Source organism: Marmota flaviventris, chromosome 7 (assembly GCF_047511675.1).
Source record: "Marmota flaviventris isolate mMarFla1 chromosome 7, mMarFla1.hap1, whole genome shotgun sequence".
Classification (NCBI taxonomy): Eukaryota; Metazoa; Chordata; class Mammalia; order Rodentia; family Sciuridae; genus Marmota; species Marmota flaviventris.
The window spans coordinates 112,409,772-112,433,382 of record NC_092504.1 but is presented as its reverse complement, the minus strand read 5'-3'; the positions used below and the strand labels follow the sequence as shown (position 1 = coordinate 112,433,382).

The 23,611-nt window shown below is 35.5% G+C and overlaps 1 protein-coding gene and 1 pseudogene across 3 annotated transcripts in view; one reads left to right on the top strand and one right to left on the bottom strand.

Moving 5' to 3' along the window:
* Positions 1 to 8,205: 8,205 nt before the first annotated feature.
* The window catches only part of Gask1b (golgi associated kinase 1B), a 59,716-nt gene continuing 44,310 nt past the window's right edge, over positions 8,206 to 23,611 (bottom strand). For all 3 annotated transcript variants that reach the window (XM_071614582.1, XM_027926599.2, XM_071614584.1), the window contains exons 4-5: positions 15,358 to 15,584; positions 8,206 to 11,145 (exon numbers count right to left, since the gene is read on the bottom strand). In XM_071614582.1, the coding sequence (XP_071470683.1) occupies positions 10,938 to 11,145; positions 15,358 to 15,584 (435 nt within the window). In that variant the 3' untranslated portion in view covers positions 8,206 to 10,937. The remainder of the gene's footprint in view (positions 11,146 to 15,357; positions 15,585 to 23,611) is intronic.
* LOC114085381 (ribosomal protein uL24-like pseudogene) lies at positions 17,256 to 20,798 on the top strand (annotated as a pseudogene).

Sequence of the window (23,611 nt, the reverse complement as noted above, 5' to 3'; positions counted from 1 at the left end):
CACAAAAATGCAGGGATTCTGAGCTCCAGAGCAAGAGTTGGCCAAGAGACTTTTCTACCACATAAAGACGTTCTGTGTCTGTACTCTGTGACAAGACAAGACAGTAGCCATCAAACATGTGGCGACTGAACATGTGAAATGTTGTTAGAGTGACTGAGGAACTTAGTTTTTAATTTTGTTAATTTAAATTCAATTTTCATAATTTCAGGAATAATTTTAAATTATTCCTTATAGTCTCAAATAAATTTTGAAAAATCCTCTGAAAACCTGGTTTTAAAAAGAAATGAAAATCAATAAAAAAGGAAAAGGGGGAAATCATGAAATGAAATTGATTTTCATGCATGCATGTGTTTGATGGGATGAACCCAACTGTGATGTATAACTATGAAGTTCTAAAAAAAAGTTTAAAAAGCATTGAAAAATGAAAGCTGAGTGAGGAGAACAAAAAGAAACCTTAAATACAGGAAAATAATTAGAGAAACTAAATTTAATTAGAATAAGAAGTAGAATAGATGCTGAGGAAATAGAGTCAGAAATATAAAAATGATATTTGAGAAAACAGTAGAGGTTGTAAAGAAAAAAATATAGAAAAGTAAATAAGGAAAACACAATTTATTTGGAGGCAGATTCTATACATACATGATAAATTTCTCTTCTTCTGAAAATAGAAAAAAATAGAGCCGAATATGTTCAACTATATATTATATAATATTTCTTAACTAAGGTAAACATAAGTATGGTAAATTAAATGCTAAATTACCAATTTTAAGACATGTCTTTTGAATTTGTTAAAATTTGAAAATAAAGAAAGAATTCAATGAGGGTCAAAATTGGAAAAGCAAATCATGTGAAATGTTAGAGTGGAGGAAATGAGGATGACCTCTGAAAATTGTGAGTGTGTGTGAGCACACATGTGTGTGTCAGTGTTAGGAACTGGCCCAGGTCTTCATGCATGCCAGGTAAACACTCTTCCATTAAGCTACACCACCAACCCCAAACTCTGAAATCTTTATCTGAAATGTTCTATGCCAGATGACAGTGCTACAATGGCTAAAGAATAAAAATATGGACTCCAAACTTTGTACCAGCTAAACTATGGTTTACATACATAAAGATAACCAAATGCTATTCCCAAATGAGCAAGGCTCAGTAATTATGGTACTCATTAGTATGTTTGTAAAAATCACTTGACAACAAAGTCAGTCAACAATGAGATAAATGAAGAAAAACAAATAAAATATTTAGGAATGAAGAAGCTATAATTGATTGTAGGCAGGAAACCTCTTCCAATAAAATTAAAATACCTATGGCAAAGTGAAAAACAAAAGGTCAATATTAAGAATACTAACAATGGAAGAATGATAATGATTATGTAGAAGGGGAAGTGGGAGGAGAAAATTTAAGAGCACAAACTTCTCTATTTGTCATGGAAGGAAATTTAAAAAAAAATGTAACTGCTTTGGGAACTAGTGATAGATTTTTATATTCACTGCAAATATAAGAAAAACAATCAACCTAGATAAATTTGATGCAAAAAAGGTGAATTGTGAAAGAGGACTTAGTTATTTCCGGAAACTAAGAATTGGAAAACACTTCCAATTCAACTGTACAAAGAAATCAAAAGCCACATGGTATATCTGTCTTTCTCAACATATCCTCCATGGTTTTCTGTTTCTATATTTCTTCTTTCACTCCATCTCGACAATTAACTTCCACAAACTCACATAGAGAAAAAAACATGGCTTAGACCATGGGAATTTTGCATATTATTAATTTAGTCTTCAGTTCTAGTTTATTTTTCTTATCTTCCAGTTCTAAAATTCTGAGTGACATATTCCATAGGTCCACTTCCAAGTCAGCTGCCCAATTTTGATTCATTCAATTATAACAGGAAACAAGGATGAATAAAAACCTGATTTGCCCAGCTTAAGTCACATGGGTATCACTGACCCTATCAACTATGGCCTGGAAGCCTTGACAGAAGTGAGGGTAGAGGACTCCTGCAAGAAAAAATCTATAGGGAAAACACGAGTTTAAGTTACATTTCTCTCAAATATAATCTGAGACACCACCTGTAACTTCCACCTTATGCTATAATTACTAATGTTATGCACAAGATATTTCTAGTTTATTTTGCTTCTTTCAAGGCTACTTCTGTCTAGTGTTCTGTGCCTTCAGACTGTATTTGAGTTCAGGCACAGAGATACAAACAGCCAGGCTGTTCCATAGGCTTGGATAGCTGGGTGTTCACAAAAGAACAAATCTTTCCTGTTAACCTATGATGAACATGTACCATGAGATATCTACTTTATTTTTTTAAGACACTGAGATGTGATTTCATTTTGTTACTGCAGAATTATTTAACTTACTGTTATAGTTTGGATAAGTGTCCTCCCAAAGGAGCATGTATTAAAGACTTGGTCCCTAGAATGGTGCCATTGATGAAATGAGGTGATGAAACCTTGAGAAGGTGGGGCTTAATGGGACCTCTTAAGTTACATGCCCTTGGGGAGGTTTGTGAGACCCCAATCTTTTCTTCATTGTCTCTTCCTCTTATTCTCTCAGGGTATAAGTAGTTCTTCTCTGACACATACTGCCACCATGATGAGTTTCCCTTGCCTGAGGCCCAAAGTTATGGGACCACTCAATCTTGAACTGGAAACTTCATAACTAGGAGCCAAAACAAACTTTTTCTCTTTGTAAGTTAATTGCCTACGTATTTCATTACAGTGACAGAAAACAGACTAAAACCTGTTATGACTACTCATCCATCCTTCCTTTTCATTAATTAGTGTGATTCTGCAGCGCCCATCAGCTGTTAACTATATCATGGCAGAACAATTCTATTTTGCTATATTTTACTGCTCTCTTACTCTCTGGATAGTAGAGGAATATCCTCCACTTCTTTGATCCTTTTTCATAAGAGGTTTCCACAAGGTTGTTGAGACCCTGAAGAAAGTATAGCTTTTTTATGTTTAAGGCATATTCTCAAAAAAGGCAGATGCTGGGCCCTGGGACAGAGGATGATAAAGCACAGATTTTCAAGCATTCTTATCAGCAACTATAATCTATTCCAAAATTTTACCCTCTGTCATTTATTTTATTATGTGCTCCCAGATTTATTCCTCACCTAAAAATCTTATTTCAGAGTCCAAAATGCTCCTTAGTTGACCTTTCTCAATAATCCATTTTCTTAAACCATCAGGTTTCCCAGGGCTTTTGCTGCTGTCCCTCAATGTGACAATAAATCCTAATGAAAGGAATATAACAGAGAAAATCTGCACAAACTAAATGTAAGGGGAAAGAAAGAAAGCAAAAAGTTAGCTTTTTATGAGGGACTCAATGGGCCAGGTGTTTTAATTAGGTTTGGGGTTTTTTTCTGTTTTTTTTTTTTTTTAATTTTTTTTTCCTTCTATGACCACAAGAACTTACAAGAACAAGGTTAGAGGAGGCAAAGTTTATTTGGGAGTCATGGTTTCAGAGTTCTCTGTCAACAGACAGCCAACACCATTTCTCTAGGCTCCAGGTGAGGCAGAACATCATGGCAGAAGAATGTGGAGGAGGAAAGCATCTTAGAACATGGCAATCATGAAACAGAGAGAGTGTTCATTAACCAGGGCAAAAATATATGTCCCCAAAGCATACACCCAGCAACCTATCTCCTCTAGTCACACCGTGCCTGTGTACAGCTACCTCCAATTAGTCCATACCAGTGGATTAAGGCACTGTAATTGGGTTGAGACTCTTATAACCCATTCATTCCATCTCTGAACTCTCTTGCATTGCCTCACACATGTGCTTTTGGAGGACACCTCATATCTAAACTATCACACTGAGTTCTCACTGGGGGATGATTTTGCCTTCTGGGTGATATTCTGCGTGGTGTAGAGACCGTTTCATTTGTCACATCTAGACAGGTTGTGGCTACTGGCATCTAATGGATAAATGGCAGAGATGCCACTAATCATCCTGCAATGCACAAGAACTGCCCATGACAAAGAATTATCTGGTCCAAAATATCTCTACTGATGATATTGAGAAAGTCTGTGCTAAAGGTTTAATTAAGAATTTTGTCTTTAATATGAATTTGTCACTTTGGATGCTGTCATATTCCTCCTCCATGAATTAATACTATACATTTCCTGTATTTGAGATAATAATTTTGGTGTTGCAACTGACAAAGGAAATGATACAGTAAGACAAAGAAATGACACATTACTAGCTACAAATAAGCATTGTCACAATAGTCATCAAAACTCTTGGGAATGTCTTATACTTTAAGGGTGATTTGTTACCTGATTCAAACACAGGACTATTGAATCCATCTAAGAGAAACTATAAATTATTCCATTGTTCTCTTAAAAAACTAAATTTGCAAGCTTAATCAGAACATATTCTCACAGAGTTAGAAAGGATATCTGGATCATGATCTAGTTTTTATAAAGTAGTATCAAGTTTCAAAAAAAAAAAGCATTGACCTCAATTTTTAATAGTCCTGGGGGCCCAAACTGAGGATACAGAACATAATCTCTTATTCCCCTAAACAGAAGTTGAGCCAATAACATAGGGTACTTTATAAACGAAGTAATGTCTGGTGTCCTGGAGCTAAAGAAACTGTTGGCACATTCAACAAAATCACAGCTGTTTCAGTCTCATTTAGTGACTGGTCCTAGTCTCTGAAGCCCATTTTGCCTTTTGAAATATAGCACAGCTAGCTATTCTGCAGTATGTGATTACAGCCACTGACAAGGGAGGTTTTCTTTATTTTTTAGCTCTGTCACAAAAGCTTTAGAAAATCTTGACAAGTGCTGTTAAGATATACAGATTACTTTTTTAGCAAGAAGATACATAGGGATTTCTTAATGTGCCCATAATTGTACATATTTTTATCCACAAACTAAATACATGTTTAAACCATTAGGGTAAAAAGGTGTCCTTCCATAAAGAAAAAAAGAATTATACTAATGTAACCACATGCAATGGTGTTGCAAGAAAGAATTTATGTGACTTCATTCAATGACCATGTGCATTTTTAGATTCTGAAACAAAAGTCTGCCAACAACTCTGAATCAGACTTTTCTTACAGCAGGGCCCTATCCCAGGAGACTAAAGAGCTTAAAAAGTAGGGAAGATGCCATATTTTGACATAAGACAGCTGTGTGTAAATGGGAAAGGGGGCAAAAGGTGAAATGAGTATAGACACTCAACTCCTTTAAGAGTGAAGGTTTTTTTTTATAAAAGGCCACAGTAAGAAAGGGTTACATATACTTCTTTGCATAAATGTCAAGGTAGTAAACCATTGGCAAAAGTTCATGTATTTATTTAGGAAATTGTTTTATAAAAAGTGGGAACTTTATGGTAATACTCAGTAAACTCCAAGCAGTAAATGAAGTAACTTCTTTTAATACTATACATTAACTTCTCCCACACTCTAAACCAATATATAAATCAGGGCAAATAAGTCAGCTGATAATTTTTTAATAACTTAAAGCATTAATCAAAAATAAATTTGAAAGGATTCCATATTGAATAAATGGTAGTAGTTTGGGCACTAATAGCATGGGCTGCAAATGTTTAAGTATCACTAAAGTGAATGATCCTTCAAATTCTACTGGTGAATAAAGTATTTTAATTAAATATTATTTGCCCAAACTTAAGTTTCCAGCTTGGTATAAAAACAAAATATAATAAGCAAAAATTTTTCTATATTGCATAATGAAATTTCCCATCCTCTTAACTACACTGGAAAGCAAGCATGCTTAACCTGGGAAACCAAAGATCCTGGAAGAAAGATTTCCATAAATGGGTATCCACAAATCTGAGGAATCCTTGAAATTATATGGAGAATTATATAGACAGGCTATACTTTTAACCAGCTTCTCAAAGTGAATCAGAGTTCATAAAAAGTTTAGTGCCACTGGTACAACACAGAACTTAAGTTAACGCATTTTTGACTAATCATGGTATTCATTACAAATATCTACTTTTGTCTCCCATTACTACCATACTGGAACACAGAGATGCACACAAGATATTAAAGTGATTAGGTCAATTTTTTCAGCCACAAAATGACTTGGAATTATCATTTTGAATACTAGTAGTCAAAAATAGACTACAGATACAGTGAAACTCCTAATCTGAGTACAAAAGAAAAAAAAAAACCCTCTAGTCTTATAATTTCTGTTGTGGTTTAGATATGAGGTGTCCCCACAAATCTCAAATATGAGATAATGCAAGAATTTTGAGGTGAAATGATCAGATTATGAAAGGTACAACTTAATTGATGGATTAATCCACTGATATTAATTAACTGGGTGGTAACCCAAGGCAGGTAGGGTTTGACTGGAAGAAGTAGGTCACAGGGGGGTTAATATTTTATCCTTGGTGAACAGAGCTATCTCTTTCTTTCTCTCAATCTGCTTCCTCATTACTAAGTTCTGAGTTGCTTTCCTCCTCCACACCCTTCCACCTTGATGTACTTCCTCACCTTAGGCCCAGAACTGTGGAGTCAACTGACCATGCACTGAACCTCTGAAACCCACAAGACAAAATAAACTTATCCACCTCTAAATTGTTCTTGTCATATCTCTTGGTCTCAGTAATGAGAAACAGACTAAAACAGAAATTGGTACCAGGAGTGGGACCATTGCTATGACTAACATGACCATGTGGTTCAAAAACCTTGGGACCTGATTTGTGGAGATACGAATTGTGACAAGTTTAGAGATGTAAGCTGTAAAAGCTTTAGATTGTTATAAGAAAAGCTTAATGTGTGATTCAAGTGGGGGTTCAAAAACCTGAATGCCAATGCTGGTAGGACTGTGGATAGTAAAGACTGGGCTCATGAAGTTTCAGATGAGAAAGAAGAATCTGTTGGAAATTGGACTAAAGGCCATTTATGTTTCATTCTGGTAAAGAATTTGTCTACATTTTTTCCCATGTCCTGAGACTTTCTGTGTGACTGAATTTAAAGGTGATGAACTAATTGACCTGGCAGAGGAAATTTCAGGGCAGTACAGCGTTCAGACCATGACATGTATATTGCTGGCAGCTCCTAGTCAAGTTTACTGTGATAATCAGGAGCAAAAAAGCAGAGTAGAAGGATTTGAAAAACTTGAAGTTTGATCAGAAAAAAATGCAAGTGAAACTGGAGCTAAATAGCTATGGTTGTTGAAGAAATTACAGTCAATAAAAATGCTAAGTACTTTACCAAGAAACAATAGGAAAGATGGCTTGAAGGCACCTGAGGAATTGGCAAGACCTTATCCATCTCAGGCTCAAGAGTATAAAAGTAAAAATTCCTTTAAGAATTTGAACACCCTACACAGGGACCCAGGAAGTTATTTCACTGTGGTTGGTTGTCCAGGTACTTAGAGGCTGTTGAGTCATAGTCCCAGGAGACTTGGATATAGCTCAATATGATGACAGCTCTTAATATCAACCATGTAGTCTTGGTTCTAAAGGAATGCAAAGTTATAAAGTTGGGGTCGTGGAGGCTTCCACCTCTCTCTCTCTCTGCATTTTGTTGTCATGTTCTGAATTGCTTTCCTCTACCATGCCCTTCCACCATGGTATTCTTCCTTACCTTGGACCCAGAGCTATGCAGTCTGCCAACAGTGACTAAAACCTGACTTAAGCAATTTCTATTCCTGGACATTCCTCAAAAGAATTGCTTTCCTATACTTTTGCCACTAAGAGTGTAACTTAAAACCTAATTACAGGTCTTATCTGATGGTTACTGTATTAAAACTTTCCTGGTTCATTTGAACATCTGTACTGTCTAGCACAGAGCATAACACGTGGGAGATGTTCAGTCAACTGGGCAATATGATTTTCACAAGTTTCAAAGAATGGGTAGCTTCCTTATTTATTTCAAACTCAGCAGGTTCCCAAAAATATAGCCTAAATTTATCACTACTTATGAGTGTGTATTTGTAATACCCTTATGCTTGAAGTTAGAATTTTTTTTTGTCTTGGTAGATAATGAAATCTCTGAGAAAGTTTTGGTGTTCTAACTTTCTATGTCATTTCCAGCACTGTAGATTCTAGGTCAACATCTGTATAAATTGGGGAAAGTCACTTTGCCATATTATGCCTCAGTATACACACACACACACACACACACACACACACCAAGAGAAAGTATAATGATCATTAATGATGATATCAAATATATCCACACACAAATATTATTCAGTACAGGTCTTGATTGTTCAATCATTTCTTTATTCATGAGTAAAGGTAACAAAGATTCTTCTATATTCAGCTTTTGAAAATTAACCCATCTACAGAAAAGAAAATGAACCCACTTACCAAAAAATAGCACACATCTTTACTATCTAATGTTTTATTACAGATTTTTAAGCTACATATTTACTTTCTTATCATCAGTTTAAAGAAATGTCATACAGGTAAGTTTTTGCATGTCTTCCATGGTAAATTATTCTATTTTAAATTTGTTATAGTGTTATAAATAAACCACATAATTGCTTATGAGGACCAGATTACAGCATAATCTGAGTGCATCTGAAATGCACAAAGTGTTCTCATTGTTTCAATTAGAGAAAAGAAGAAAGTTACCTATTAGAATTAACAGCTTAGCCTTTAGCTATCCATTATTCAAAAATAATACATCATGAATTATTCACTGATTATAAAGCACAATACACTGTTAAAATTCTAATGTTGCTAAAATAAATGTGTTCTTGGACCTTTCATTTTGTATTAGATATTTTGGAATAACTAAAGGCAAATACAGTCAGGTTCACATATGGGAGGAAAGCAGCAGTGTAGCTTGAGACCACATTAAAGATAGCTTCTAAGGAGCTTGGAATTCATACCATCAATATCACAAATTTAGGTTAAGATGGTAAATTATATGTTTAAAAACCCTATTTGCAGATATTTCACTTTGATAAGACTAGGTATAAGACAACTTGAAAAAAAAAAAGTTATTTCACATCAATGTCTCCAAACTTGTGTTAGGCTAATTCTTCTATTAAGAGAATGATTTATGAGAGAAGATTTATAGACAGCAGGGTCAGAACAGACAAAGTAAGAACTCAATGGACCAACAAGTACTATGAATTTGTGGGAACAGAGAGAGGTACTCCCTCTGCTGTATGGGGAAAATCAGAGAAGAATTATCCGAGATCAACTTTCAGAGGACAGATACAGCAAATAAGGATGCTAAGTGTACTACTTGAAGATGAGCCTAAACAAGTTATAAATTGGTAATCAAATGATCCCTCTCTCCTTGGTCCATCTTCTCTTTGTGCTTATTTTGATAATTTACTCTATAGATTTTTATAAATTAAAATCTATACATATGTTCTTCTTTTAAAATCCAGCCTATAATCTAATATCTTTAATGGTTTTAATTCACAATGATATTGAGTTATCCTTGATGAGAATACAGAAAACGTCCTGTATGTTAGAATAACAGAACTGAGAAAAGAGACAATAGAATTAATTGTAAACATTCATAATTTGTATATTGAAATATTTGGGGAAAGAAAAACCCCATAAACCAACTTTTAGTATTAGTTTTATTTGCTTTTTTTTGGCTTTGTTTTCTGATTTTGTTTGTTTGTTTTTGACATTGTGGGATAGAACCCAAGGCAAGGGATGTACCACTGAACTACATCCCAGTCAGTAAATCAATTTTTACGTAAGGAGCAGGATGGGGAGAGTGGGAGGGAAATGATGATTTGTTCTAGATTTGAAGCCTCTTTATGAGTACCTATGATACAAGATGATCTTGGGTAACTTCCAGGAACATGAAGACCCAACAGACGAATACAATTATGTCAAAGTCCTTCCAAACTCATTACAGAGTTCACAGAGGAAGTTTGGGGTAATTATTTGCGGGTTAATATTGTCCAAATTCATTGTTTTAGTTGTGGTTATGTGTTCTCATTGAGAAGAACTGATCAGAGTAAAGTTTTAATTTATTTTGCTTGTACTTCTCATATTGAAATAAAATAGACAATAAATTTAAACTCACTCTGTATTTAGACCTATTGTCACTATCTGGGCAACATCAATTAAATCAGATTAATTATAATCAGATTAATTATAATAGAACAAAATCATTATTATTAATAAAATATACAGAAATTATATCCTTGGTAAAATGACAAAGGTTTTTAAAGTATTCATTGAAAAAATACTAAGTGTATTTTCAAATAGGTAACATCAGACTTTAGAATTGTTTAATTTCTAAAACACTAAACATAAATTGGGTCAAAACTGAGAAAGCAAAGCTAACCAACATATAACACTGTCAGATATGGATGTTTCCATACTGACAACAAAGTAAGTTTTTAAAAAAAATCAATAGAATGTTATTCTTACTGTTCAAAGATGGCTGATTATTTAGATGCTATAGAAAATATACTGGTGGTTTTGGAATTCATCCATCATTCTATTTAGAATACATTTAGAGCCTCCTCTGCTTTCACAGATCATGTGCCTCAATTTCCCAATGTAGAATTGCCTCTGGGCAGTGCCAGGATTGTCATCTATCGGAGACAGAATAACCTCAAGAACCATTCCCATTCGTAGTCGGTCAGATAAGTCAAACGGCATAAAATATATTTTATTAAAGGAGTCAGTATCTCTGGTTTACACTGCTCTGTTAAGTGACATGACAAATGCTTTTACAAATTAGTTGGAATAATAATTAGAACTCTTCCATAGCCAGATGTTGAGACACACATGCCATGTTAGACAAAAATATAAATGAATATTTTTGAGCTGTATGCATTTTTAAACCATTTAAAATCTGCATATAGTGCTCAGGTTAAATTAATTTTATGTTTTTATATTCAGATATACTGTTTCATTCCTAGGAGGACTTGAGGTTGATGTACTTGATTTCAAAACAAACAAAAATGCATAAACATATCCAGCACTGTAGACAGAAGACCCTTATGTCATTCATTCATAGGTAGCACTTTGACCCCATGTGCATTGATGTAAGTGATAAGAATTTTGGCTCTCTGTTCTATTACATCAATAAGCTTTTCGATTCCTTGTCTACCACCTTGACTTTCCCAGTAAACCTTATCAAGAAACAGAGACTGAAGGAGTTTCTGCCGTAAATGCTGGCTCTTCAGAACAGAAACTGCAGATTCTGGAAACCTGAAAAGACAACGTGATATTTCATCCTTAGTAATTGCTTAGAAATATGAGTCCTTTCCCAATTGCCCTGCCATTCATTTATCCCCCATAGATCACGTAATTAAATGATACCTTTAGAACCAAAACATTTTTGTCACTGCCAAGATGACACTTCTCTTAGTAATAATATAGTAGAAGCATGTGTTTAGAATGAACTGAATTTCCTAACCCATTGAGAACCTGACATACTAATGTCTTATTTAAGGTCATTTGTATGTAGGCAAAGAGTGGCACAGAATTAGGTTTCCTTGAGACAAGCAAAAATACTTTCTTCAGTCTTGAGCTCCATTTCATCAGCATCCTCACAAGTGACAAGGTGAGATTTTATGTATGAAAATGTGAGAAGCAAAGTGCTGACAGTTTCAGTAAAGTGTTCTCAAAGAGTAGAAGTTATACAACTGAGAGAGGAAATTTTCTCATTTTACTACATACATTTGGGATTACTGGGAGGATTATATTTAGTGGAGTGTTAAAGTTGGACACAGTTTTGATCTAGAATGTCCCCTAAGAGACCCATATGTTAAGAGCTTGGTCCTCAGGGTAGTACTATTGGGAGATAGTAAAACCTTTAAAAGGTGGGCCTAGTGGGAGGTTTTAGATTGCTACCTTGAAGGAGATAGTGGGGTCCTGCCCGCTTCCTTTTCCTCTCTCTTCAGATTCTTAGCCATGAGGTAAATGGGACTACTCTTCCATGCACTCCCACCATGACATACTGGGCTACCACAGACCCAAAACTACAGAGCCAATTGGTTATCGATTGAAAGCTACAAAACTATACACCAAAAGAAAATTTTCATTTTAATAAATTGATTATCTCTGGTATTTACTACCGTCATGGAAAGCTGACTTGCACAAATGTTTTTCAAATAAATTTAGTGACACAAGTTTTAGAGCCAAGTCACTGCATAAGACATCTCTCTGGGTAAACCTAAGGCCAGCTTGGTAGGGTCTTTGTTGCATTACCTTAAGAGGGTACAAAATCCCATTTGGTCTTTCCCAGCTTTCACTAAAATGTTGACAAAAGTATTATAAAATATTAGGGTTAATAGTAATTTTAAAATAAATTCAGTTGTACCTTTAAAACTATAGCAAGAATACTTACTCGCTTAAAGAGTACACACTGCCAGAAATTTCAGACCTTCTAAGGACCTCTTCCATTTTTTTTTTTTTTTTTTAATATCAGAGATTGAACTCAGGGCACTTAACCACTGAGCCACATCCTCAGCCCTTTCCTTTTCTTACTAAGTTGCTGGGGCTGACTTTGAATTGGCGATACTCCTGCCTCAGGTGCTGGGATTTCAGGCATATACCATCATGCCTGGCCACCTCTTTTTGATGAGTCACAGGAGGAATGGCACATGGGAAGTATGGATGCAAGGGATCTATGGGCTCTAGCCATTCTAATCCTACCTGAAAACCAAAGGCCCCAGAGCTAAGCATGCTTAATAATTCTGAGACATGTGGAATGAATGAAACAATGCTTACAAGATGCTCTGAGTTTCCTGAGACATTTATTATATGATCTAGTGGACTACAATATTAATTGAGTAGCCTTTTTACTCTATGAAGTATTAATAATCCATTTATAAATTCTATAGTCCTTCAACTAATTTAGTTGTGGCAGAATATATGAGATGAAACTGTTAAAACCGTAAGTCTCTTTAGTGACTAATCCTCTTCATAAAGGAAAACAAAAATATCACTGGTCTTTGCATTACACTGATTAACAGGAATATTCAATGCATAAATCTGGAATTAGTGAAGTCTTCATTTAACTTCTCAATGCATGAATTATATTTCAAAGATTTAGCTTTAAACCCAATGCTCCTCACAATACACTTGAAGTTAAATTTTCTGTGAAAAAAAACAAATTAGACTATTATATCTACATGAATGTTTAAAGTGGATGGAGTGTATTCTGCAAGAACTTTTAATTCTGAGAAGAAATTTTAGGTCCTGTAATATCAATTAAGTAAGTGATGTCTTAGGAATGTAAATTTTCCTATACATAAAATTTCCTTAGTTTAGACACTCAAAAAATAGAATCTGTCATATATTCTACCTTCAATACAAAAACAGAACATGAAGCTGGGCAAGGTGTCCCATGCCTGTGATCCCAGAAGCTCAGGATGCTGAGGCAGGAGGATCGCAAGTTCAAAGTCAGCCTCAGCAACTTAGGGAGGTCCTAGACAAATTAGCAAGACCCTGTTTCAAAATACAAAATTTTTAAAAGGCTGGGAATATGGTTCCATGGTTAAGTGCCCCTGAGTTCATATCCTGGTGCAAAAAAATAAAATAATTTGAAGAACAAGTATCAATAGTCAATAGGATAGGTAACATGGCAAAACCTCATGAAATTGGTCTCACAAAACTCACTTTTTAAACTTTAAAGTATATAAAATCTTTTAATCTTTAAAGTATATAAAATCCACATTACCTAAGTATTAGAGTTCAGGAAGAATAATCAAAATATGCTTCAGAGTATTACAAACAAGAAATTTTAGGTGTTTTTGTTTTGTTTTATTTCGGCTTTTGTTTTCTGCAGTGCTGGTGATTGAACCCAGGGTCTCATGTATGGTAGGCAAGCTCTCTATCAGTGAGCTCCATTTAAACTTTATTGAGAAAAGTAATAGTAACCAAGCATGAACACCACATATTATTACAAGAAAAAAATATTGGGCTTGGATTTGGAAGAACTGAGTTTTAACTTCAACTATATTCTTTTTTTTTTTTTTTAGGTGATATCTCACTGTGACCCAGGCTGGCCTCAGACTTAATATCCTCCGGCCTCCGCATCTAGAATAGCTGGGATTCAGTCATGTGCCACTTTGACAGGCTTAACTCAATTTTAGACTTGCTGGTATGCTTTCCAGCAGTCACTTAACTTCACTGAATTACTATTGTATTAAAGTATCATTGTATTTGTAAGTCTCCAACTTACCTCAGTGTCCTAGTCAATCTGATTTTAGACCAAGGTAGGAAGCAAAGAGAAGATGGTTCTCTTTGAAATCTCTCATCACCTTGAAATATAGTCAGTTTCCATTCTAGGGTTGAATAGCTCAAACTTTATAGCTGGTTCCTGCCACTATTAAGTGTGTCAATTCCTTGTTTTCAAATAAATGTAAGATCAAGTATTCCATAAGCGCCCATCATGTTGTTACTTACAATGAATAGTGCATAATAATTCTAGAAAATAATGGGTTTTATTGTGACATTTTCACACGTGTGTATTATATGCGTTGCTTATACCCACCTTCCTATTGTATTTTAACTTTAACTTCTGCAAAGCAGAATTCATTTTCTCTAGTTCCACATATGTCCCCACTCTACCCTGCATTCTTTCTAAGTCCTGCCAAATGTCACCAGATTTTTGAGGTCTCCCCTAAATTCTTGGTCATTCCTGAGTATAGCTATACTTGTTCCCTTATCGGGTTCTCATCAGCCCTCCCTTTTAGATGTCAAACACTTTCCTCCAAAATCTTTGTCTATTTAAAGGATTTTCAAGTGTCCCCAAAACCGTCCTACCCGATCAAAGCCAGCATTAGCAATTTAGCAAGGCCCTGAGCAACTTAGCAAGACCCTGTCTCAAAATCAAAAATAAAAAGGACTGGGGAGGTTGCTCAGTGGTTAAGCACCCCTGGGTTTAATCCCTGGTACCAACTCCCCCCACCCCCAAAAAAGCTTCCTACCTAAACTTAAATATCCAGCTGTCCCTTGGATATTGTACCTTACACACCATATTGGCTTTAATTTTACACAGCCTTCATAAAACTCACTTGAGTTTATTATGAATCTAGACATCCTGCTATGGCAATATCTGCATATCTGTTAGTTCCCACCATGTCCTGTTCCATGCCCTAATAACACAGCCTCTGCCACCTGCTTATTCCTCCTTGGCCATTTCTTATTCCAGGCATCCTGCAGTCTCCCAACTTAACCCATGTGGATTTTCATAATGAGGACCAAGCAACACAACCGTGCAGGTTGTTAATTGATGCCCCAATGCACTCTAGACATCCGTCCTTTCTCCACATCACCACTCCCAGATTCACATTCACAGTTCCTTTCAAGGGTTAAAGCTATCAGACATATGGTGTGAGTTTTCTCATAACCTTACCACTTACTTAACATAAATGCCATATCCAGAGGATGTTATTCCCACACCAAACTTACTCTTTGATGCCTTCTAACAATTTGAAGTTTAAGTTATCTTCACTTCTGTCGAAGAAACCCTTATTGTCTATAAAGACTAAATGCCTTGGGTCATGCTTTCGCTGGATAATGTGTGCTAGAGTCGCAGAATTTTGGTCATCACAATTTGGCCTCAATCCATTCTGTACACAGGCATCTTCCTTGCGTGGTCTGAATCCACAACAATTTGTATCTAAGCGATTATAAATCTGAAAATGGAAAACAGAAACAAAATCCAAGAAGCTGAGTAAGAAATAAAATAAAACTTGGGAAAGTCAGAAGATTTCCATAGAGCTGGTGCTGTCTGAATAGCTGACTTGCCAGAATCCTTCAATTAAATACAACTGTCAGAATAAGTCCAGGGTTCACAGCCTTCTGACTCATCCATGGCTGTAAGCATTTCCAGCTTCTGCTAATAGCTCCAGAGTCAGATCATCCAAGTTAGGCATCTCCACCCTGAGTATTCAAAGTTCCCACTGACATCACATGTAGACTTATGGCCAGCAGGATTTTGACTCTGTTCAGAAAAGACAAGACACTATTGTACTTTTACTTATCCAGGAGGTAACATCTTGCTTTCTTCCTCAGGTAGGATTATTCAAAATCTCACTGACCTAAAAGTGTATTGCATTGGACTTCAGTATTTTAGTAGCTAATCTGAAATAGTTTAGAAGAAACCTATTGGAAAGATCTTAGGCCCAATAATGAAAACTAAAACCATTGCCTATGTGGTGGTAGATTCTGAATAAGTGAGCAATAATAAAAACCATTAAAATACTTTGAGTTTTAGGAACTGCCACCTTTCAGAAGAGGATAAACAGATTAATTAGAAAACTGTGTAATTCCATTTGGGGAATGAAAAGAAAAATAAATCTTTATGAATCAGGGTAAAATAAACCTACAAATTAAGTAAATTTAAAGTCAATTCTCTGCTCTCACACTTAGCTCCACAATCTTGTACAGATTCCTCTATATACTATCTCTCCATTTAATTGTTGTATAAAGGAAATGGTACAATCTGCATTGCATAGTTGGTAGGAAGATTAATGAAAATGTTGTATACCTTCCAGCCCTGATGCAAGCATCTAGGAGACACCTGCTGTAATTTGACTCTGAGTGGCCTCAAAGACTCATGTGTCAATGACTTAGTCCCCAGCATGGCACTATTGGGAGGAGGTAGAACCTTTAGGAGATGGGCCTAGTGGAGGTCTTAGACCAATAAGGGTGGACCCTTAAAGGGGATATTGGGACTCCAGACCCTTCCTCGCCATGCAATATCCATGATGTACTGCTTTACCATAACCCAAAAAGCAAAAGACCAACTGGCCATGGACTAAAACTCACTAAACCTGTGAGTCCAAATAAACGTTTTCTCTTATAAGCTTCAGGTATTTGTTACAGTATTGGAAGTCTGACTAAAGCAAACCTGGAAAAAAAATTGAAACTCTGATATTGTTGAAGCACCCATAGATAACAAGATTCCAAAATAAAAGGCAATACATCCATCTTATAAGAATAACTGAACCTCAGAGAGGTTAAGTAACCTGCCCAGGGTAGAATATTAGTAAGTAACAGAGTTAGGCTATAGGCACAGATCTGTTTGTTTCCAAAATTCCACAATTTTCCCCTAGCACATTCTGTTGAATGTTTGAGACCAAAGATTCTATCTGTGCTCATAATTCGAAAGATGTCTAGACACAGACACTGACACTTTTATTCTTTGGATATTTAATTCCCATGCTTCTCTCCTCTTTCTGTGTTTTTGCAGCTCCCATGGGGCTGGTTCCTGTGGGAGGCCAGCTACTTAGAAAGTGACACAGAAATAGAGTGCCAAAATTTAGCCTACTTTGGAATGATCTTACATTAAAACTCAATGAACAATGATTGAACATCTACTACAGCTCATCAGTGGACAGGACAACAAGGCCAAAGTTCCCTATGGCCAGCACCTCCTCACCTTCATACTTTTCAAAGAAAATGAAGTGGTCATTTACCTTTCTCTTGCTACGACAGCAAACTGCAAAAATGGGGCAAATCACCTTCCTCTCTGTTTTCTGAATGTAAATAAATTTTGTATCAAATTTCATGCTTTGAAGAGCAGGGACTGGAAGAGAAGCTATTATAGCCCAATTTTCTACAAAGCTTAACTAAAGCTTATCATATATGGCAGCGGTGGTCAATGAGCAAATGAGCATTTGGACAGCTTAAGAGGGTACATTGCTTGTTTAGAAGTAATAAGAGATTGTTTCCAAGCAGCTCATCTATAGGGCCATAAACCTAACCAAAAGGTCACAGTTACTGTTCTCAAAGGATGGCTTTGATAAAAAATTCATTTACATCTAGAAAACAGAGAAAGGTCATTTGCCCAGTTTTTGAAGTTTGCAAAATTAAATAACCACTCCAGGGAACAATAAGTCACCACCATTGATTAAAGTGCATTTGTTTGACATGAGCCTACACAGGGTGAGCCAGGGTTTCCCAAGCAAATCACTATAGGTTAGAAGAGCATATGGAATGAAAAACAAAAGCATAAATTTAAAACTATTAGGAAAATTTATTTAGCCTCTTATCCTCAAATGATTCATTCATTTCATGTAGTACCATGGCTTTTCAATAAAAGAGAAATCAAATTATAAAAGACACTGCATCTGATTGACAACTATTTAAGGTCAGGGAGAACATAAAAAAATAACTTTTCTAAAAGCAGCTTCTTACCCAATTCTGCCTTTTTAAATAAACATTAATAATAATTACCAAAGAATCTTTATAAAATTTTTCCATCACCATATGTTTATGTTCAATTATATTTGACATCTGTAAATGAAGAAAAATCTTTTAAAATTTTGATCAAAACAACAAGATCTATTACATTAAATGTATGGGTTTAGAATTTAACTCTTAAGGACAAAATCTGCCAAATTTTTTACAACAGCTCTGAACCCTAATCTCCTTTATTGTTGATTTAATGGTGGTGGAGAAAGGACTAGGACACATAGCTAATTTGTATTGTTTCTACAAAAAAGCTGTGTTAGTCTATTTTTCATCACTATGACAAATACCAGGAATAATCAATTTATAAAAATAAAAGGTTTATTTTGGTTCATAGTTTTAGAGGTTTTAGTCCACTGTCTGTTGAACCTACTGCTTTGAGCCTGTGGTGGCATATTATAGCAAGAGAATGTGGTAAAGCAAAACCACTCTCCTCAGGACCAGGAAGCAAAAGAGAGAAAGAAGAAGTAACTGAGTCCTAATATCCCCTTCAATGGCACAACCCCAATGACCTAAATTCCCACCACTAGGGCCCATCTCCTAAAGGTTTCACCACTTTCCAAAAGTACCAAGCTGAGGACCAACCCTTCAACACATGGGTCTTTATGGAGTATTTCAGGCCCAAACTAGCAAAAGCCATGTATAGTAAATATATTGATGTTAAACAATAGCTTTAGCATTTAGGTCCTAACCTTTAATAATTTTATAAATGCTGTAAATTTCTAACTTTGAACTACATGAAAATATTAAAAGTTAGCAGTGGAAAAGACTGATGTCAGGTTTTTTTGTTGTTGTTGTTTGTTTGTTTTGCTTCACCAACATTACATTGTTTCCTACAGTACACTGTAAAGTTCTTTCTGTGATCTACTTTTGAATCACTCAACAGTCTGTGATGATTTTACCATTTGTCTGACCAACTGTTGTGACATTTATGTCTAACAGACATTATCATTAAAAATGAATTTGTGTGTTCAGCTCAACTTCTCTTCTACAAAATGTTAATGCTCACATGTTGAGTGTGTGTGTGTGTGTGTGTGTGTGTGTGCGTGCGCGCGCGCGTGTGCACAGTGGAGAGATATAGAATAAGACTGTGAGGTCTCAAATAATCTTACTTTGTTTATCTTATCCTCCAACTGTACTAAATTCTGTCCTTATATAATTGCCATGGTCTAGCAAGGGGCTTGTCTGCCTCTTAAATCATGTTAACTCTTCTTAGAATTTTTAATAGTCTTCCTCTGAATTCCTATTCAATACACCAGAAATGAATTCACCACAAAACTATAATCACTTCCTTAAATTCAGTACCATTTTGGTTGGCAGTTGTTTTAGCTATATAGTGAACATATCCCTGCTTCCATTTAAGATGGCTTACCTATTTTTTAAAGCCTAATAAAGCACATCCTACATAGCTATGAATCCATAATATGGTTTTAATATACTTGTTTAGTGCACACATTAAAACAATCATTTCATTTAATTATTACAAGAGTAAGCACTGTAGTTCGTATCTTTGTGCCTCTGTTATCTGTTAATTATCCTACAAAGAAGGAAATTTGAGTATAAATTTTGTCACTTAAGCAATTGTGAATTTTAGTCACCAGCATGGCAGTACTTGAATTTACATCTTATTCTTTAAAACAAATAAATATTTTTGCAAAATTGCTCTTCCACATGATTTTTCCAGAAAAATCATTCTTTTATCTTTTAGTAAAATGTATCTTTTCAGTGTTTCTCTAGCTAAAATTATACTTATAAAAATCCAGGTGTTTCAGCCAATTGGGGTGGAGGAGCCCAGTGGAATATTTTTAGATATATTTCCTTCTGAAATTTATTTTTCTTAATCCAATTTTCCTTTGGTAGTCCCAGTTTTGCCTATAGGAAAAAAGTGTCTTATAAGTGATTCATGATTTTCTTGTAGTGTCTAAATGAGGGCACCCATGCTCTAAGGAGTTGGCTCAACAAGACCCATTAGAAATCTGCAGAAACTATATCTTTCAAACTATATGCACACTACCTATTCTAGCTGTGTTTTCAAAAATCAGTCAATCAAGTAATTGGGTTAGTTTCTTTATAGCTTCTTTTTCCTCAAGACAATGTGATTAAACAACTAACTTCAGGCAATGCCTGAATAAAGGTAATAAAATATATTAGCTCTTCCCTTTGTGGCCATCACCAAAATAGCAACAACCAAAATAAAGTTCAATGGCTTTGTGACTTATGAAAAAAGCAAGAGCCAACGGAGACATTTCAATACACCTCCTAACACTTGCAGGAAGATAGATCTTCCCCCTTGTCTAAAGAGCTGAAGCAGAAGTACAAGGCTTCATCCCTGCCCATCTGAAAGGATGGTAAAATTTATGTTGTTGGAGGACACTATAAAGGTCAGCAGATTGGCAAGTAGTCCAGGTTTACAGGAAGAAATATGGCATGAATATTGAATAGGTGTAGTGGGAAAAGGTTAATGGTACAGCCATCCATGTATTCATTCATCCCAGCAAGGTGGTTGTCACCAGGCTAAAACTGGACAAAGATGCAAGAAGATCCTTGAATGGAAAGCCAAATCTCACCAAATAGGAAAGGGAAAGAGCAGATATAAGGAAGAAATCATTGAGATGAGTATGAATAAATGCATCTTATATACAACTTTCAATTAAAAACTGCTCAAATGAAAATAAAATATACTAACTGTGCCATTAATATTAATAATGGAAAATATAGTGGCCATATATCAAGTGCTGAGTATGCACAGAAACCATATACTTAAAGCATCACATGTATTGTTTCTTTTAATTTTCATTGTAACCTTAAGAAATAGGTTCTACAGACAGCCCCATTTGATAAACAAGGAAACTAAGGTGCAAATAGGCTAGTTGACTTCCCCAAGACTCTCAACTCTTAAAGGACAGAACTCAGGATTCAAACCCAGATGAACATGACTTTGAGGTCCATGCATTTATCTATCCCGACTATATCTGTCAGTTGGAGTCTCCCAGGCAATACTGCCAAAAAAGCAAGTACATTTGTACTGAATGTTAAATTATACTACATTCAGTAAATATGGTTGTATGGGGTTTAGTAGAAACACAAAGAACTTCAGTGTGGGCGTTCAAGGAAAAACTCAGGAAGGACAAGTTTACAGTTGAGTATTAAGTATTAGGTAGAAAACAGGTAAAAGCATAAAGGTAAGAAATCTGTAGACACAGTATGTTAGACTGATGCTTCTCCGTGGGACTATTAATTTGTTTTAACAAATTTTAACAAATTAATCAGTAAAAATTAGAGCAATGAGGCCAGGTGCAGTGGTGCAAGTCTATAATCCCAGTGGCTCAGGAGACCAAGACAGGAGAATCACAAGTGCAAAGCCAGCCTCAGCAAAAAGCAAGGAGCTAAGCAACTCACTGAGACCCTGTCTCTAAATAATATTCAAAATAGGGCTGTTGATGTGCCTCAGTGGTAGAGTGTCCCTGAGTTCAATCCCTAGTACAAAAAAAAAAAAAAAATAGAGAAATAAAATGTTCAACAATACAAAACACTAAAAAAAAAAAAAAAAAATAGACTCCGTCAACAAAAATTGCTCTACCAAATTGGTATTGAAGTTTCTGAATGCTTACTTGCAATATGAGTATTTATCTTATCCTGGACTGGTGTGAAGTGGCATGCATCCCTGGATCACACTTTGTACAGCACAAGATTAATGGTGCCAGGAGTAAGGGAACGTGGAGGCAGGCAGGCAGAGCAAAAGATGATTGTGAGCATTGTGCCCACAAGAAAAATTTAACTATAGTTATATCTGCAAGTTTTCTCATTTTCTCCTGTAGAACTGGAAGAAAAGGAGAAGGCAAGAGAGTGGGAGTCGGGTGAAAATTTAAAAAAAAAAATGAAAACTAAAGCAAAACATACTTGGAAGATGAAGATAGAACAAAATGAGGATGTTCTTGTTAACAGCAAATTTCCATTATCGAAACGTTTTTCATTATGTTGGTTAAAATTAGATAAACCTGCATATTTTTTGTGCCTGTGTTTTCCTGTGCCTCCTTAAGGTCTGAGTGAGTGTATATACCTGGAGGTTTACGTAAGTAAGTGTATTTCCAGTTTGCTAAGTCAGTATATTAAGATTCTACACATTTCTTTTCCCAATTTGTTTTTACTGTTAAAAACTGCACCTTCAGAGCACAATTCCCAACAAACTATGGAATCAGCCTAGGTGTCCATCAATGGATGAATAGATAATAAAAATCTGGTATATATACACAAAATGGAAAATATTCAGTCATAAAGAAAAATGAAATTATGGCAGTTGCAGGAAAACAGATGGAACGAGAGGGCTAGTTAAGCAAAATAAGTTAAACTCAGAAGGTTAAGGGTGGCATGTTTTCTCTCATAGGCAAAAGCTAGAGAGGAAAAAGGAAAACAAAGGTGGGGATGGATCTTCTAAAAATCAAAGGGAGACCAGTAGGGAAAGGGACGAAGGGGTGGGAGACAGGGAGAAGAGGAGAAATGTTGGGGAGTCATATTGGCCAAGTTATATTGTTATATTGTGCATATATGAGTATCTAACAAATCCCATCAATATGTACAACTATAATGCATCAGTTAAAAAACGAGGAAATAGAAAAAGTAAAATTCATTATAAAATATGTTAAACATTTACCTGAAAAAAAAATTACACCTTCAGAAAGAAAGTTGTACTTTTAAAAATTTAAGTACTTGATAAAATATGTAATTGGTAGAATCTAACAATTCATCCAAAACCTAGCATATACTAAGCATTCAATAAATGTGTATTTTACTGAATAAAATCTAGTGAAAGTTGGAAGTCACATTATCTTTGCCTATCTACAAAGTTTTTCCAAAGCACCATCTTTCATGGGGAAGGGTCAGACTAACAAAATGATGGTGGTATATCAAGGCATAGATTTTTTGTTTGTTTTGGGGGGCACATCAGGGATAGAACTCAGGGGCACCCAACCACTGAGCCACATCCCCACCTCTATTTTGTATTTTATTTAAAGACAGGGTCTCACTGAGTTCCTTAGTGTCTCGTTTTTGCTGAGGCTGGCTTTGAACTCATGATCCTCCTGCCTCAGCCTCCCAAGCATCTGGGATTACAGGCATGCACCACCGTGCCCATCTAAGGCATAGATTTTTTTTTAAAGTAGATTCCAGCAAATGGAGCAAAAAACAGTTAAAAATAAATAAACAGGGTAATCAATGGAACTGCCTATGCTTATCACTTAGTTAGCTTTTTTGTGTGGGTTTAATTTCACCAACCATGGATTATGAATTCTCATATCTTGAGGAGAGTCCAACATAATGCCTTGCATGAAAAGGCATCTGATAAAAACACAACAAGCAGGTGTAACAGAAATAACAAAAGGAAATTCTTCTCTCTAATTAGCAGTTTTCTGGAAAACTCCTTTGAATCCAAGTTACCTCATTGGACATCTCATTTGGTTTTAAGAATTTG